The sequence below is a fragment of the Balaenoptera acutorostrata genome, chromosome 3, assembly GCF_949987535.1.
Source record: "Balaenoptera acutorostrata chromosome 3, mBalAcu1.1, whole genome shotgun sequence".
NCBI lineage: Eukaryota > Metazoa > Chordata > Mammalia > Artiodactyla > Balaenopteridae > Balaenoptera > Balaenoptera acutorostrata.
Window position 1 is genome coordinate 65,446,325 of NC_080066.1, and position 15,478 is coordinate 65,461,802.

The following is a 15,478-nucleotide window of genomic DNA, read 5'->3' on the forward strand; positions in this document are numbered from 1 at the left end:
TTGGTTCATGAGGTTTAAGAAAAGAAGCTGTCTCCATAACATAAAAGTGCAAGGCAAAGCAGCAAGTGCTCATATAGAATTTGCACCAAGTTATCCAGAAAATCTAGCTAAGGTAACTAATGAAGGTTGCTATGCTAAACAACAGATTTTCAATGTAGATGAAATAGCCTTCTATTGGAAGAAGATGCCATCTAGAACTTTCATAGCTAGAGAGGAGAAGTCAATGCCTGTTTTCAAAGGACAGGCTGACTCTCGTTAAGGGTTAATGCAGCTGGTGACTTGAAGTTGAAGCCCAGTGCTTATTTACCATTCCAGAAATCCTGGGGCCTTTGAGAATTATGCTAAATCTACTCTGCCTGTTCTCTAAAATGGAACAACAAAGGCTGGATGCTGTCACATCTGTTTATAACATGGTTTACTGAATATTTTAAGCCCACTGTTGAGACCTGCTCAGAAAAAAAGATTCTTTTCAAAATATTACTGCTCACTGACAATGCACCTGGTCATCTAAGAACTCTGATAGGGATGTATGAGATTAATGTTGTTTTCGTGCCCCCTACACAACGTCCATTCTGCAGATCAAGGTGTAATTGTGACTTTCAAGTCTTATTATTTAAGAACAACATTTCATAAGGCTCTAGCTGTCATAGACAGTGATTTCCTCTGATGGTTCTGGGAAAAGTCATTTGAAAACCTTCTGGAAATGATTCAGCATTCTAGATGCTATTGAGACCATTTGTGATTCATGAGAAGATGTCAACACAGAAGTTTGGAAGAATCAGATTCCAACCCTCATGGATGACTGAGGGGTTCAGCACTTCAACAGAGGAAGTAATTGCAGATGTGGTAGAAATAGCAAGAGAATTAGAAGTGGAATCTGAAGATGTGACTGAATTGCTGCAATTTCATGGTAAAGCTTGATTGGCTGAGGAGTTGTTTCTTATGGATGAGCAAAAAGAAAGTGGTTTCTTGAGGTGGAATCTACTCCTGGTGAAGATGCTGTGAAGATTATTGAAATGACAACAGAGGATTCAGAATATTACATAAACTTAGTTGATAGAGCAGAGGCAGGATTTGAGAGGATTGACTCCAATTTTGAAAGAAGTTCTGTTGGTAAAATGCTATCAAACAGCATTGCATGCTTCAGAGAAATCGTTCATGAAAGGAAGTCAATCGATGCAGCAGTCTTCATTGTTGTCTTATTTTAAGAAGTTGCCATAGTCACCCCAACCTTCAGAAACTACCACTGTGATCGATCAGCAGCCATCAGCATTGAGGGAAGACCCTCCACCAGCAAAAAAATTGCAACTCGCTGAAAGCTTCAGTGATGGTTAGCACTTTTTTTTTAGCAATAAAGTAGTTTTTAATTGAGGTCTGTACATTTTTTAGACATAATGCTATTGCACACTTAATAGACTATAGTATAGTGTAAACATAACTTTTATAGCAATGGGAAACCAAAAAAATCTTTGTGACTTGCTTTATTGTGATATTCACTTTATTGTGGTGGTCTGGAACCGAAAACTGCAATATCGCCAAGGTGTGTCTGTATGTGATTATACATTAGTATGGTAATAAATATATTTATTTGTAGAACATTTCAGTTGTAAGTACTAAAAAATGAAGAAACATGAATATTAGCTCTTGAGTACCACTTTCCCAGAGTCATTTTTCTAAAATAAGTTCAAAATGTTTAATAGCTCTCTCACCATGAAATTTATAGCAGTACACAAGTCAGTAATGTTTTCTCAAATGGACCCTACCTTGATAGTAGAATGTTCTTCTTTCAAAATGTACTGGTGAGGCTTTTGCTTTGAGTGACGCTGTAACAAAGCTGGATTTTTATTTTTCAGATATACGTTTGCCTGATTCTGTCCTTCCAATTCTCTTGTCACTGAGTGATAATATACGATCCTGCTTGCTAACATTCATAAATAGATCCCTATGATAAAGCAAGTATAAAGAGAAAGGACACTTCTTTTTTCTTCTTGAAAAATAACTTTGAGAACTTGATAAAAAAGTAAAAGCAACAATGCATATATATATATATATCTTTTAAATTAATTAATTAATTAATTAATTTTTGGCTGTGTTGGGTCTTCGTTTCTGTGTGAGGGCTTTCTCTAGTTGCGGCAAGCAGGGGCCACTCTTCATCGCGGTGTGCGGGCCTCTCACTATCGTGGCCTCTCTTGTTGCGGAGCACAGGCTCCAGACGCGCAGGCTCAGTAGTTGTGGCTCACGGGCCTAGTTGCTCTGCGGCATGTGGGATCTTCCCAGACCAGGGCTCGAACCCGTGTCCCCTGCATTAGCAGGCAGATTCTCAACTACTGCGCCACCAGGGAAGCCCGACAATGCATATTTTTTGAAAATTAAGGTTTATTAGCACAAAGACAGAACACTGAATTAAAAATCTTTAGTTATTTCTTTTTATCTTTTTTTACTGAACTTCTGATTTAAAGGACACTGTATTCCGAACTCTGTTTCCTTCACCATAGGTTTCCTCTATAATTAGTCTCTTCTAACTCAGTCCAGTGAATGTCGTCGTAAGCTAGCCTATTCTGAACCACACCCTACTGACCACAGCAACTGTCTCACCACATTGTTTTTCTCTGTTAGCATATACTTTTGAAATAACTACTTTGGGATAGGGCATAAAAAGAATATTAAATAATTTTCTTTATGAAAAATATAGCAATATCTGATGCTATATAAGTGCCAGTAATTCCTAATAATGCATAGTTTTATTTTTAAAATTAGTCATTTATCCCCACATCATTATTGAGTAATCCATTTTTCTCTGCTGATTTGAAATATTTATCATCAATTTTGTAGATTTTTTTTTTTTCTTTAAGCCTTAATTTTCTATTTTGAAAGGTAATAGTTTGTTTCCTGTCTCAGAGAATTGCTGTTCAACTCAAATGAAGTGATGCATGTCAAACTTAATTTTGGTGAACACTATAAAAGGAAAATTTGACGATTTCCCCAAAGCCTAATATTGTGGTTCATTTTTTATATATGTATACTTTTATATACAATTTTATAGTTTATGTTTTTTCATTTGACGTTATATTGTACATCCCTTGCCATATTTCTGCATGGTTGGCATTGCAAGTATCCTTCACTATCTAAATCTGTTTAATTCTTCAGTTTTGATAGTGGATTTGGATGCCCGGGGGCGGGGGTACTGCCTTATTTGAATTTATTTGGTTATGCAAGTGGATAGCAAATAGCGTGATAGTGAAGGAAGTATCCAAAAGCGTATTCAAATATATTTGGTTCCTGAGTTTAGATTGTGAGATTTTGGATATGAGGAATTTGTGTAACAAGGGATGCCTATATTATCAAAGGATATTATACTAAACCTGTTGTAGTGGGTTCTTTTGTTGACAGAGAACAGAAAAACCCAACTCAGAGTGGCTCAGGGAATAAAAAGGAATTGATTGGCACACTTAACAAGAGGTTCAGTGGTTGAGTTTATCTGAGGCACAGCTGGATTCAGTGGCTCAGTGTTGATATGGTTTTGCTGTGTGTTGAGTTAGTTCATTACTTTTACTGCAGAGAGGCTTCTTCTATGCATTCAGAGAAGACGACTGCCAATAGCTCTAGATTTACATTTTTCTAGATTAGCAGCCCTAGTAGCGAAAAAAAAATGCTTCTTTCCTAATAGTTAACAGCAAATTTCCAGTAGGGAATCTCAGTAAGCAGCCACTGTCACTAGGGGGAATGGAATAAACTGATTGGCTGGGCCTGGGTCACAACTAAGTGGGGGGTGAGGTCAGTCCATTCAAACTGTGTCATATGACAAGGGAGGAGGAGTAGTTCTTCAAAGGAAAACACAGTACTTTCACCAGAAGAAGGTATAGATTACTTATGGGGCAGACTAAACCGATAGATGTCCATATACCTATGCTATAGTGTGTCATACGTGACTCATTTTTTCCATCACCCTTTCTTTAGTTGAAATACTACAAGATGTTTTTTCTTTCAGCACCAAATTTGGCTTTTAGTTGGTATTGATGTACTATAGGTTAAAATTGGGTTGGGACTTCTCTGGTGGCGCAGTGGTTAAGACTCCACGCTCCCAATGCAGGGGGCCTGGGTTCGATCCCTGGTCAGGGACTAGATCCCACATGCATGCCTCAACTAAGGAGCCTGCAAGCTGCAACTAAGGAGCACACCTGCTGCAACTAAGGAGCACGCCTGCTGCAACCAAGACCCAGCACAACCAAATAAATAAAATAAAAAAATAAATATTAAAAAAATTGGGCTCCTATAGCCTATCTAGTGATAAAGATCAGCTAACATGCACTTTAAGTCTTTATATTGAATTTGTTACAGTATTGCTTCTGTTTTACATTTTGGTATTTTGGCTGTGAGGCATGTGGGATCTTAGCTCCCCAATCAGGGATCAAACCCCCACCCCCTGCTTTGGAAGGTGAAGTTTTAACCACTGGACCGCCAGGGAAGTCTCTAATAAGCATTCTTGTCACATCTTACCTGAAAAGCTGTTCCTCAACCCATCTTTTTTTTTTTTTTAATTCTTTCAGAAAAAGTGTTTTTTCTTTCTGTGAGAGTTACCTGTCTACCTTTGACCTAAATCTTATTTTGTCTTGCTTACCAAAGAACCTTGGCTCATCAGATCTTCATTTTTTTAAGTTTTCAGTTCCTTTTTCTCTGCTTGATTCTATTTATAACCATAAAGGTGTGCTGCCAAGCCCCCTAACTAATAAACATTTCACTCATACTTCTTCTCCTTTCTTTTATAGCAGATATGAGCAACACCTGCTAGTCTACTTGCCAATCTGTCACTTCCTGTTTAACTTCTTATACTCCTTTTCTATTTTCTACTTTTCAGGGTCACCAGTGATATCCTAAGACCTTTGTCTCAGGTGTAAACCTAGTATTACAGTATGTAAGGGCTAAAAAGGGCCTTAGAGATATTTAACTCAACTTTCTTTTAACATTTTGCTTGAAGTTATTTTGATTATACCAAATTTCTTTTGGCTAGAATTTACATGGTATAGCTTTTTTTTTTTTTTTTAACTTTCAGGTTCTGTATCCTCATATTATACATGTGTGTCTATTGAAAACAGCACAGAGGTGGATTTTAAAAATCTGCTCTGACCATCTTGGTCTTTTAACTGGAGCATTCACGCTTAATACAGGTACTTATGTATTTAGTATGCTTTCCATTTGTTCCATCTGTTCTAAATGCCCCCTTGCCCTCTTTTATATTGATTATTTTTTATCATGCCGTATTTTCATTCTACTAGTTGTGAAGTTATACTTTTTCCCTATTTTTTTTAGTGGTTATCCTAGAATAGGGGTTGGCAAATGTTTTCTTTTAAGGGCCACATAGTAGACATTTTTGGCTTTGTGGACTATATGGTCTCTGTCATAACTGCTCAGTTCTGCCACTGTAGTGCAAAAGCATCCATAGGTAATAGGAAACAGTATAAATTATAGAAGACTAGATGTTATCATCCAGATAGATGAGCACTGGGTTGAGACCAGAAACTGGAAGAATATTTTTATCTTTAAAGTGAGGTAGTGGAAGAGGAACTGTAAGAGTGATTCAGAAAAAGAATCAATCTATCAGGAAGATTACAAGAAAAAGAATTGTCATGTGAGGGCTGTTTTAAGAATGAGAAGGTGGCCACATTAGTCAGATGCTACAGTGTGGTGTGTTAAGATGAGGCTTGAGAAGAGACCTTTGGATTTGGCAACCTTATGGTAATTGGTGACGTTTTTAAAGAACATCGGCAGTAGCTTGCTATGTGGAAAGAGTGGTAAGGGAGTGGAAAGTGGATATATAGACCACTGATTCCCAAATGCTATTCTCTGGACCAGCAACAAAAGAATTGCCTAGTTGTCCCAACCTCAGAACCATTATTGGGCCTAGAAATGTATATTTTTAAAATGTTCCCTAGATGATTCTGATAAACACTCACGGATTGCTGTCAAGATGTATTTAAGAGTGATTTTTTTTTTAATTCTTTTTTTTTTTTGGCCGCGCTGAGCAGCTTGCGGGATCTTAGTTCCCCAACCAGGGATCGAACTGGGGCCCCCTGCAGTGGGAGCTCGGAGTCCTAACCACTGGACTGCCAGGGAATTCCCTGCGAGTGATATTTTGAGGCAACCCCTTCTTTGTAAACACAAAGCAAAGACTGATAAACTAACAAAAAGAGAAAACTGAATTGACATAAATGGGGCTCAAAAAGGTAAACATTTCTATTTTGGAAAGAGAATGGAACACAAAGCAGTGACTGTGGCTTATGTCTGGGAGCTTGCAGGGAAAGCATCTGAGGTTTTGGCCTCTGAGATAATGTGGAAGTGTCATTGGAATTGGGCTCATTGTTGGTAACCATGGGCCAGGGTAGGTAGGGCTCCTCTATTGAAAAAGGTATTTCTGAGTTTAGCTCTGGGGGTGCCTTTTTTTTTTGGCCGTGCCGTGCGGCATGCAAGATCTTAGTTCCCCGACCAGGTATCGAACCTGTGTCCCCTGCATTGAGAGCACGGATTCTTAACCACTGGACCGCCAGGGAAGTCCCCTTGGGCTGCCATATTATTCACCTTTATAGATCAGACTACAGTTATGCAGTGCATCTCCTGAAATAGTACCCAGCACAGCCTGCATGACTGTAAGGAGTAGCTTTGCTGCTTTCTATTGCCAGAAGCCACAGTTTATATGAGGCCTTATACCTACGGATTCAGGAGAACACAAACATAGCTTTACAGCTAGAAACCTCCTAGCTTAAAGCATATCCTTACTGTTACTGCAGGGCAGATCTCCTGATTTGAATAGGCCAACTGTAAGAAAAATATTTATGAGATAACTGGGGAAATCACACACTGACCAGTCGTATTAAAAAATATTAATCTTTAAAGGTGTGATTAATGGTATTGTGGCTTTGTTTAAAAAAAGTAGTAAATAGTGGGTTCTTAGTAAATGCTGGTATGAAAAACAAAAGTCTTCCATCAAAAAGTTCACCTCTAAAGCTAAGTTCTCAAACAAATTAAGTCATCTAATGTTGAGAAACATGAAATAAAATCAACAATCAGAAGAGCAGTTCACGCTGATGACATTAAAATATGAGTCTGAAAAATATCAGATTATATATTATTTAGGATTTTCAAGGAGGTGAGTAGTATCTCTTAAAACTATATGAAAATGACAGAAACCTTAGAAGTGAAAACAGTGTGATTAAAAACAACACATGGTGTTCATGAATGGGAAGTCAGTAGGATGTCAGTTTTTTCCAGTATTAATCTGTAAAATCATTGCAATGTCCATCAAAACGCCAAAAGGTTTTTTCATTGTAGTTGATATGCTGATCTTAAAATTTTTATAGAACATAACCAAAGTAACATTAAAGAGGAACAAATTGACGTGATATGCCCTCCAGATATCAAAACTTATAATAGAGCAGTAATAGGTAAGACAGGCTTATTGATGGATAAATAGACTAGTGGGAAACAGTACAGAGCCCTGAACAGATTGATACTTATCTGGAATTTGCCACATGACAGAGGTGGCATTATAAGTCAGTGGGGAAAGATTAGATTCTTCATTGTGATGCTGGTTCAGTTGCTAATCTGAATTGACTTGAAAATAATTACAAGCCCTATCTCACAGCATACATGAAAATAAGTTCTGTATGCGTTAAAAGACCTACATAAGAAAAACAAAATTTAGGGCTTTTAGAAGAAAATATAAGATAATAACTTCATATCCTTAGGATAAAGGAGGATTTTAAAAAACGATACCAGGAGATAATAGTATGTAGGTTTTAGAGCCAGACTGCCTGCTTCAAATCTCATCTTTATTACATTTGGTCAAGTTCTGTAAAATTTCTGTGTTTTCTCATTTGTAAAATGAGGATGATGATGATAAAAACAATCCTGAGGGAGGAATTGTGAGGATTAAATAATCCATGTGCAATGCTTAGAAAAATGACTAGTACAAATAAGCACATAATAAGAGTTAACTGCAATTGTTGTTAATGTTGCTTCTTAAAAAAGAAATAATAACCTGTAAAGTATTGATAAATTTATTAAAAATAAAACTTCTCTACAACAAAAGGCAATATGAACAAAATAGAAAGATAAGCTACAGAATGGTAGGAGATATTTGTCACTCATTCAGCTGAAATTGATTAATATCCAGGATATATGAAAAATCATTCAAATTAATAAGGAAAAGACAAGTCAAAAGGGGAAAATGAATAAACAATCATAGCCCCAATGGCAAATGATAGGATAAGTGTTGCCCCTCCTTACTAGTCATGAAGGAAGTACAAATTGAAGTAATGAAATACCTTTTTACATTTCTTACATTGGCACAAACTCAAGGCTGACAATACTGACTTTTGGTAAGGAGGCAGAGAAACATGAGCTCTTCCTACACCGGCTGTGAAATAGTTGGTACAACTGCTTTGGAGAGCATTTTGTTAATATCTAGTAAAGTTGAAGGTGCTTAAGGTCCAGCAATTTCACTCTTAGGTCTACAGTCCAGAGAAATTCTAGCAAAGGTACATGAAGAGACATGTATGAGAATTGCAGCATTGCTTTAATAGTGTAATACTGGAAACATTTTAAGCGTTCAGTGGAAGGATTTAGTGTAGTAGATTGATAAATTGTGGTTTAATTAATAGTAGATTGATAAATTGTAGTATAAGCATACAATGGGAGTTTTTGAAAAATAGACTTTATTTTTTAGGACAGTTTTAGGTTCACAGCAAAACTGAGTGGAAAGTACAGAGATTTCCCGTACATCCCCTGCCTGCCCCCACATATGCATAGCCTCACCCATTATCAGCATCTCCCACTAGAGTGGTACATTTGTTACAATTAATGAGCCAACATACCATGTCATATTGCTTGGCAATTAATGAACGTTACATGTATCAGCATTTATAAATAGAAAAGACAATGTTAAGTTATAGTGAGATGCAGACTGTTTGGTATAGCATTTTTTTTAAAGCTTAAAAATTGGAAACAATACTATCTATAATTTATGGGGACCCAAATATGTAGTAAAAATATAAAAGCATGTATGGGAATAATACCAACCTCAGGATAATGGTTACCTCTGCAGAGCAAAGGAAGGAGCTTTAATTATCTCTCTAATATTTTGTTTGTTTATAAAATAATCTGGAGCGATTACAGCAGTTTTCAAACGGTGAATTTGGGTAGTAGATTTATGGCTGCTTTTTATATGTTCTATAGTATTCTCTGCTTTTGAAAGAACATCTAGGAAGAAGGTAAACAGAGTACCTTCATTAGAGAGGACTTTGACAAAAGTAGTGTAGTAGTACGAGAGAAGCAACTGAAGGTATTTTTCTTTTTTAAAAAAATAACAGCATATATATGTTAAAGGATGCAATAAGTGAAAAGGGAAAGATGGATAGTATATGGGAGCTGTTTTTTGATGGGGCAAGATACTGATGGAGATGCTAAGAAATGGGAAGGATCTGGAACATTTTCTCTGTAGACAGAAATGGAAGAACAGAGATGAGATGAAAATAGGAATACATTTTGAGTTGGAGAAGTCATTTAAAAGAAATCACTGTTTTCTCAGTTAGGCATAAAAGTTGAAATCATTCTTTTAGAGGTGTGATATATGTGGGGTTTGAGAAAATTGGAGGGTATGCAGAATACTTGTAAGAAATGAAATAAAGTTAGATAAAAAGGCAGCATTGAAGGAAAAGGGAAGGTTGAATAAAATTTGTAATGGTGCCTAGTTGTATCATTTTGTCAGCTTTGTTCAGCAAGCCAGGGGCAGGATCAATTTTGTTGCTCCCTTTACATCTTCACCTTAAGGGAGACAGAGTCCAGAAGTCCTTGAAAATATGTCTCTTCTATAGCAGGTTTCTCTCATTGTTTTCTTGGTTATAACTTCATCTAGTTTAATTTCTGTTTATCTGAGCTCATTTTCTTGCTGTTTTTAATTTCACAAATTTTTGCTCTATTGATGCACTCTTTCTCGGTTTTGCTTTAACTTTAAGAGCTTTTGGGTGTGGGGTGATTAGATTTGTGTGACTGTTCTGTCCATCTTAAGCCAGTCTTCAATGAGGCTCTTTTCATATATAAAGAAAGAACTTGATTCTATTCCCAGGTACCTTAGAAACATTCAAGATAGTAGAGGACAAATTAATTTTTATTTTTATTCTTTGGGTTTTGAATTATTAATATAACAAAAGACTGAAAAAATTTTGGCTGTTTTAGGAAGTGTGCAGATTTGGACAATAATATGAAATATTATGTGATCTCAACGAGACTGTCTTCAAGAACCGTCCTTATACTAAGAGAAGAGTTAAGATTTTTTTGTCCTAAAAGATGTAATCAACTTGATTGTTAAGCCTCTTTTTTTGAGCTTCAGAAAACAGTGACTGTGTAATGTGACTTCTTAATGTTTCACATCTTTTATGTTGCAGCAGTTCTTTTGCCACAAAAATGATTTGTGCAGTCTTGAACACATACTATCCATGCTGATGGGACAGGATCCAATATGAATATAAATGATGGAGGAAGACGACGCTTTGAGGATAATGAACATACATTACGTATATATCCTGGGACAATTTCAGAAGGGACAATCTACTGTCCAATTCCTGCCAGAAAAAACTCCACGGCTGCTGAGGTGATCGACTCTCTTATAAACAGACTTCATCTTGACGAAACAAAATGTTATGTTCTAGCAGAGGTAAAAGAATTTGGTGGAGAAGAATGGATACTCAATCCAACAGACTGTCCAGTTCAGCGAATGATGTTGTGGCCCCGAATGGCTCTGGAAAATCGCTTGAGTGGAGAGGACTACCGTTTTCTTCTGAGAGAAAAAAACCTTGATGGATCAATCCATTATGGTAGTCTTCAGTCATGGCTACGGGTAACAGAAGAACGTCGCAGGATGATGGAACGGGGTTTTCTTCCACAGCCTCAACAGAAAGACTTTGATGATTTATGTAGCTTACCTGATTTGAATGAGAAAACTCTCTTAGAAAACCTACGAAATCGCTTTAAGCATGAAAAAATTTACACCTACGTTGGCAGTATTCTAATAGCTATTAACCCATTCAAGTTTCTTCCTATTTATAACCCCAAATACGTCAAAATGTATGATAACCACCAATTGGGAAAACTTGAGCCTCACATTTATGCTGTGGCTGATGTAGCTTATCATGCCATGCTTCAGCGCAAAAGGAATCAGTGCATCGTGATTTCAGGAGAGAGTGGTTCTGGGAAGACTCAAAGCACAAACTTTCTTATTCATCACCTTACTGCCCTCAGTCAGAAAGGATTTGCCAGTGGAGTGGAACAAATTATTCTTGGAGCTGGACCAGTACTTGAGGTAAGTGTGTAGAAATACTTTTCTTACTCTTAAACATATCTTTAAAAAAATTAAAATTTGTTAGATGTGAGAAAATGAAATGAAACTAAATAGAAGTATAGACATCATTTTTAGTTACCAAGGAAAACTGGAAGATAGGAAAGCAAAAAAAGGCAGTGTGGAAGATTGAAAGGTGTGACAGTGGCAATATTTTTTTCAAAGGATGTCTTTGGGCCATTTCAAAGGATGCAAAGGAAAGTTGATTGGAGTCAGATATATCCCCCTGTAAAGGGAGATAGCAGGGGCAGGACTCCTGTCTGTATTGGATTGTGGAAATAGGTAGTTGGGGAATATAGTCTTGTTAATATATTTTTATCTTTGCAGCCTTAAAATCTGTGCCTAGGATTGAAATTCTAAGGGTTCATTTTTGAAAACGCAGAGAATATGGGAAAGATTTTTTAGTTCTGTGTTTTAGAAGTAATACCATCAAGGGTGGAAAGGAAAGAGAATACACTATTTTTGTTTTAGAGCTGAAAGGAAAGGTAATATTACTTGTTTTTTGAAAGAGATTTTTGTGAGGTATAATTGCACATATTTAAAGTGTACAATTGGATAAATTTGACATATGTATTGATACATACCCATTAAACCACCACCACAATCAAGATACTGAACATATCCATTATCCCTAAAGTGTTCTCATATACCTTTGTAATGCCTCTTTCTCACCCTTTCTAGCCCACTCATCTATAAGAAACCACTTATGTGCTTTCTGTCACTGTAGGTTAGTCTGTACATTCTATAATTTTATATAAATGGAATCATGTAGTATGTACTATTTTATGTTTGACTTCTCTTACTTGGTTTAATTACTTTGTGTGTGTGTCAATAATTGATTCCTTTTGCTAAGACAGTATTCCATTGTATGGATATACCACACTTTGTTTATTCATTCATCTTTTGATGGACATACACGTTGTTTCCAGTTTCTGGCTATAACACATGAAGTATTCAAGTTTTTGTGTGGACATATGCTGTCTTTTCTCTTGGGTAAATAGCTAGGAGTGGAATGACTGGGTCATATGATAGGTATCTGTTTAACTTTTAAAGAAACTGCCAAACTTATGTATAAATTGTACATACCATTTTATATTCCCACCCAACAGTATATACAGTTTCAGTTATTCCATATCTTTGCTAACCCTTGATATAGTCATTCTTTCTAATTTTAGCCATTCAAATAGGTATACAAAGGTATCTCATGATTTTAATTTGCATTCTATAATAACTAATGATGTGAGCACCTTTTCATGTGTTTATTTGCAACGTATATATGTTCCTTGGTGAAGTGTCTGTCAAAATCTATTGCCCAACTTGTTATTGTTGTGTTTGGAGAGTTTTTTGTGTATGCTGGGTGCAGATCCTTTATCAGACATGTTTTGAAAATATATATACATTTTTCCCAGGTTTAACCCTCTCTTTTTTAAAATTTAAATTTAAATTTTTAATTTTTTTATTGAAGTATAGTTGATTTACAATGTTGTGTTAGTTTCGGGTGTACAGCAAAGTGATTCAGTTATACATATACATACATATTCTTTTTCACATTCTTTTCCATATGGTTTATTACAGGATATTAAATATAGTTTCCTGTGCTATACAGTAGGACCTTGTTGTTTATCTATTTTATATATAGTATATAGTTTGTATCTGCTCATCCCAAAGTCCTAATTTATCCCTCTCCCTCTTCCACTCCCTTTCCCCTTTGGTAACCATAAGTTTGTTTTCTATGTCTATGAGTCTGTTTCTTAGCAGTCAGAAACTTCCAAAAAAAAAAAAAAAAATTGCCCAGGACCAGATGACTTCACTGATGAATTCTACTAAACATTTAAAGAAGAATTAACACAAATCCTTCAAAAATTCTTCCAAGAAATAGAACAGGAAGGCGGAACACTTTCTAATTTTATAAGGCCCAAAATATTTCATTGATACCAAAATTAAACAAAGACACCACAACAAAAGAAAATTACAGACTGATATCCCTTGAAACACAGACATTTTTAAAGAAATACTGGCAAACTGAATTCAGCAAAATATAAAAAGAAGTATACACCATGGTAAAGTAGGATTTCTATTAAGGAATGAAAGTTTGGTTAAACAATACAAAAATAAATATATTATACAATATTAATAGACTAAAGGACAAAAGCCACACCATCATCAGAATAGATACAGAAAAAGCATTTGACAAAAACAACACCCTTTCATGATTAAAAAAACAAACAAAAAAAACCACACTCTCAACAAACTAGGAATAGGAAGGAACTTTCTCAATCTGATTAAAAACACCTATTAAAAATTATAGGTTAACAACATACTTAATGGTGAAAGACTAAAAGCTTTCTCCCTTTGATCAGAAAGAAGTCACAGATGTCTGCTCTCACCATTTCTTTTTTTTTTTTAATATTTATTTTATTTGGGTGCACTGGGTCTTAGTTGCGGCTCACGGGCTCCTTAGTTGCGGCTCTCTGACTCTTTGGTTGAGGCATGTGGGCTACTTAGTTGCGGCACGTGGACTCCTTAGTTGTGGCACGTGGACTCCTTAGTTGAGGCAGGCGGGCTCCTTAGTTGCGGTGCGTGGACTCCTTAGTTGCAGCTCGCCGGCTCCTTAGTTGTGGCATGTGAACTCTTAGTTATGACATGCACGTGGGATCTAGTTCCCTGACCAGGGATCGAACCTGGGCACCCTTCATTGGTAGCGTGGAGTCTTAACCACTGCATCACCATTTTTTTTTTCCTTTTTTTCTCTTTCTCGCTCTCTTTTTTGGTACTGAAATATAGTTGATTTACAATGTTGTGTTAGTTTCTGGTGTACAACAGAGTGGTTCACTTATACATATATACACATATTCTTTTTCATATTCTTTTCCATCATAGGTTATTACAAGATATGAATATAGTTAGTTCCCTGTGCTATACAATAGGTCCTTGTTGTTTATTTATTTTATATGTAGTAGTGTGTATCTGCCAATCTCAAATTCCAAATTTATCCCTCTCCCACCCCCTTTCCTCTTTGGTAACCACAAATTTGTTCTCCATGCCTGTGAGTCTGTTTCTATTTTGTAAATAAGTTTATTTGTGTCATATTTTAGATTCTACATATAAGTGGTATCACATGATATTGCTGTCTTTCTCTTTCTGACTTCACTTAGTATGATAATCTCTAGGTCCATCCATGTTGTTGCAAATGGCATTATTTCATTCTTTTTTATGGCCGAGTAGTATTCCTTTGTGTATATATACCACATCTTTATCCATTCTTCTGTCCATGGACATTTAGGTTGTTTCCATGTCTTGGCTATTGTAAGTGGTGCCACTATGAATATAGGGGTGCATGTATCTTTTCAAATTAGAGTTTTCTCCGGACATATGCCCAGGAGTGGGATAGGTGGATCACATGGCAACTCTATTTTTTAGTTTTTTTTTTAACAAACACACCTGTGGGAAAAGGTTGTTCTCAGTGAGTGATCTTCAAGTCAGGTCACAGAAAGATAGCCCTTTGAATGAGGTTTTCTAGGAAAATGCCAGATAGGTCAAATTGTGAGTTAACTGTGGGACAAGGCTTTAACTCTAACCCTAGTCTGATCTTTCCAGTGGCTTCTAGGCTAGACTGCTTTTTTAAAAAAACCCTGTAATTGTAGGGTGTCAGTTTTCTCTTCAGTGTGGAGCTAGGGAGAGGGAATTGGTAATCAGGTAAGTTAAAATGCCACCAATACCTGCTTTTCTTACCGAGATCCAGCTGTTTTCCTTGATTAAATGTTCTTCTACAAAGGATTATTCCAAGCCCTTGTTAATTTCTAGAATCATCAGAAAGTTGATGTTACTTTTGACAAATAACAATTTTTGTTAGTCTTATTTGTCTTATGAAGGGGAGAGGAATTTCAGAGATCTTTACCATTTTCTCTGATCTCATCCTCAGTAATCTTTTCAAGAGGTCTAAGTAATAAAATGTATTTTATATATTTACTCATGTGGTTACTATTTCTACTGTTCTCTATTCCTTACATTGATCCATATTTGAACATGATAGCATTTTCCTTCTGCATGAAGGACTTCCTTAGTTCTTTTAGTGTGGGTTCACTTATGATG

The 15,478-nt window shown here is 36.2% G+C and overlaps 1 protein-coding gene across 12 annotated transcripts in view; it reads left to right on the top strand.

Annotated features, from left to right (window-relative positions):
• The window catches only part of MYO9A (myosin IXA), a 283,465-nt gene that overhangs the window by 40,170 nt on the left and 227,817 nt on the right, over positions 1 to 15,478 (top strand). For 11 of the 12 annotated variants that reach the window (XM_057541959.1, XM_057541957.1, XM_007197776.2 and 8 more), the window contains one exon: positions 10,437 to 11,350. In XM_057541959.1, the coding sequence (XP_057397942.1) occupies positions 10,511 to 11,350 (840 nt within the window). In that variant the 5' untranslated portion in view covers positions 10,437 to 10,510. The remainder of the gene's footprint in view (positions 1 to 10,436; positions 11,351 to 15,478) is intronic. The other variant, XM_057541958.1, reaches the window with a different exon arrangement.